This window comes from Topomyia yanbarensis, chromosome 2 (assembly GCF_030247195.1).
Source record: "Topomyia yanbarensis strain Yona2022 chromosome 2, ASM3024719v1, whole genome shotgun sequence".
NCBI lineage: Eukaryota > Metazoa > Arthropoda > Insecta > Diptera > Culicidae > Topomyia > Topomyia yanbarensis.
The window spans coordinates 294,337,241-294,340,301 of NC_080671.1; the positions used below are offsets into that span (position 1 = coordinate 294,337,241).

A 3,061-nucleotide genomic window follows, 5' to 3' on the forward strand; every position below is an offset into this window, starting at 1 on the left:
GCGGTCACTATTCGTCAATGGAAAACCCACAACAACTCCAAAGAGGTGTCAATATACGACAACCTGCTGGAATTTCTACGAGATCGGTGCACGGTATTGCAGTCAATCGCTCCAACCAAAACTAGTGTTGATGAATCGAGACGTTCACGTTTGTCCGTTATCCATACTTCAGCTCAATCATCGAAGAATCGTTTCACATAGTGTTTCGCTGCAATAAGTTTAAGAGTATGTCAGTTGCTCAGCGAGTCTAGGACGTGAACCGAAGGCGACTTTGCCGAAATTGTTTGTCAGTGGGCCACTTTGCTGATTGTTGCTCACGAGGATCGTGCAATCAGTGCAGCGGCAAACATCACACCCTCCTGCACTACGAAAATACAGCAAGTGCCGTTCGCCCAGTGAAACCTCCCACTTCGCAAGTACAGGGTAGACCACAGGTAACAGGCATACAACCTCAACAAATCGTACCAAAACCGCAAAGTCAGACACAAAACACACACACTCAATCACCCACACAAGTAAAGGCCACAACTTCACATCCCGTAATTCGCACACTAGCTTAGTCCCGGATTATACGTCGTACAGTGTGTACGGAGAGCTTCGTATAAAGCCAAAAGTTGAGTGAATTTTTCCTCAAGCCTCCATTGAAAACACGTGTTTTGTTGTTCAAGTGTAGAAGAGGAGAAGCGCAAGCACAAACTGAAGCGCCTGGTACCCCATCCGAACTGCTACTTCATGGATGTCAAGTGCCCGGATGCTACAAGATTACGACCGTGTTCAGTCATGCCCAGAGTGTGGTGGTGTGCACCGGCTGTTCCTGCATTTAATAAACGTTGCACCAGCTCTCAAAACACTCACCCATAATCCACCACAGACCCAAACGTAACAAATACTCTCAAGACTACTACGCAAGCATCGCCTCGACATATTCTTATGTCCACTGCGATTATTTGCGTTGATGATCAGTTTGGAAACACTTCGTTTGCCAGAACATTGTTAGATTCATGCTCAGAGTTCTGTTATATGACTACTAGCTTTTCGAGGAGATTGAAGTTCCGAGAATTCGCTTCGTTCTTGAGAGTTGAAGGCATTGGTAATGGTAGTGTTGCATCAACAAAGTTCGTGGAAGCAAATATTCAACCAAGACTACCGACAATCTCAACATTTGCGGAGACAAAGTAGTTCCACGTTCTACCGAAGATCGCCCGAACTTTGCCTATTCAGCCTATTCAAGTCGAAATCAGTCAATTCCCATCAGATCTTGTGTTAGCAGATCCATCGTACGGAGAACAGGGATCGATTGATATGATTATCGGAGCAGAGTGCTACTACAACCTGCTCACGGCTGGAAGGAAGAAGCCATCCGAGGATGGCCCAACTCTACAAGTGTTCGGTTGGTTAATATCTGGAAAGGTTCCGGAGGATCCCAACATTCCTAGAACTTCAAGTTAAGTCAGTTCTACAGCGGATCTACAAGAGTTGATTGCAAGGTTCAAGTGCTTTCAAGACTACCGAAAAATCTGCGAGATGAACAATTCACTCTGGATTTAGATTCATCAAGTTCTACTGTGAAAACACTTGGTCTGCGGTGGGGCACTAGTTCGGGTAGTTTTTGTTTTAGTTTTCCACAGTGTCTATCGAACTCCGCCGCCTTAACCAAGCATAGTGTTCACTCAGATGCAGCGTGTTTGTTTGACCCGCTAGGATTTGTGGGACCAGTAGTTGTTCAGGCGATGATTTTTATACTGCAACTCTGGCGTCTGGAGTGCGATTGGGACGACCCGTTGGATGAATCACTACAAGAAGTTTGGAAGGAATACAAGCAAAATCTGGTGGCTTTAGAATCGTTATCAGTTCCTCGTTGGATTGGCTGCAGTAATGATTGGTCCGAAGTTCAACTACACGGATTTTGCGTTGCATCAGAGGTCGCATATGGAGCCTGTCTCTACCTTCGTTGCACGGATTTACATGGAACAATCACAACACGTCTCATTACGTCCAAGTCCAGAGTAGCAGCACTGGAAAATCTGAAGACCAAGAAAAAGAAAATATCCATTCCTCGATTGGAACTGTCATCGGCCGTTCTGCTAAGTCATCTGTTCGAGAAGTTCGCCCGAATCGCACCTGTTAAGTCGGCCTATTTCTGGACAAGCTCGATGATATTCCAGCACTGGTTGGCATCACAGCCAACACGTTGGCAAGTGTTCGTAGCAAAGCGAGTGTCGGAAATTCAGCATCTCACCAAGGACGGAATTTGGAACCACGTGCCGGGAATTGAAAATCCCGCAGACCTGATTTCTCGAGAGATGTCACCAGCTCAACTATAATATCATTCTCTGTGGTTCAAGGATCACCTGTGGATGTCGCAAATGGGACAATAATGGCCAAAAACTGTAGATCCCGTACCAGATCAGATAGAGCCTGCATTGCTGGAAGAGTGACCGTCGTCATCATTTCCTACTCAAGCACTGCCACCTGGCGACATCTTTGGAATGCGTTCGTCACACACCGAACTTCTCCGATTTGTAGCGTTTGTTATGCGCTTCAGATTAAACGCACAAACCTGTAATAGGCAGTCCAGAAAAACCGGAAATATTTCGCACGATAAATTAGAGCAAGCAGTGCTCGTGCTGGTTCGTCTATCGCAGCAGGATGGCTTTTCGGCAGAGTTGCGCAGCTTAACAAAGAGTAATCAAGTTCATGAAGGATCCACTATCAATAGTCTACGTCCACGTTTGTCTGCTGATAGTGTAATGCGCGTTGGCGGTCGGCTTGTCCATACGCCGATACCAGCTTCCAGGAAGCATTCGCGGATTTTGGATAGTCATTATCTCTTTGCAACTCTAGTGGTAAGGCATTGTCTACGTTTGTTCCACGCCGGACAGCAATTGTTGATTGCTTCCGTTCGAGAGAAGTTTTGGCTAACCGCTATTCACAGCTTGGCCAGAAAAGTGATCCACGAATGGTATCGTGTTTCAAACGAAACCCGAAGGCGTTGAAGCAGCTCATGGTTGATCTCCCACCTGAACGTGTTACTCCATTGTCATCGTTTTTGAAAGTAGGA

General features: G+C 46.2%; 1 protein-coding gene across 1 annotated transcript; it reads left to right on the forward strand.

Moving 5' to 3' along the window:
- Window positions 1-1,730: 1,730 nt before the first annotated feature.
- On the forward strand, window positions 1,731-2,324 carry LOC131680455 (uncharacterized). The gene has a single exon (XM_058961167.1). The coding sequence runs from the start codon at window positions 1,731-1,733 to the stop codon at window positions 2,322-2,324; it is 594 nt and encodes a 197-aa protein (XP_058817150.1).
- Window positions 2,325-3,061: the final 737 nt, after the last annotated feature.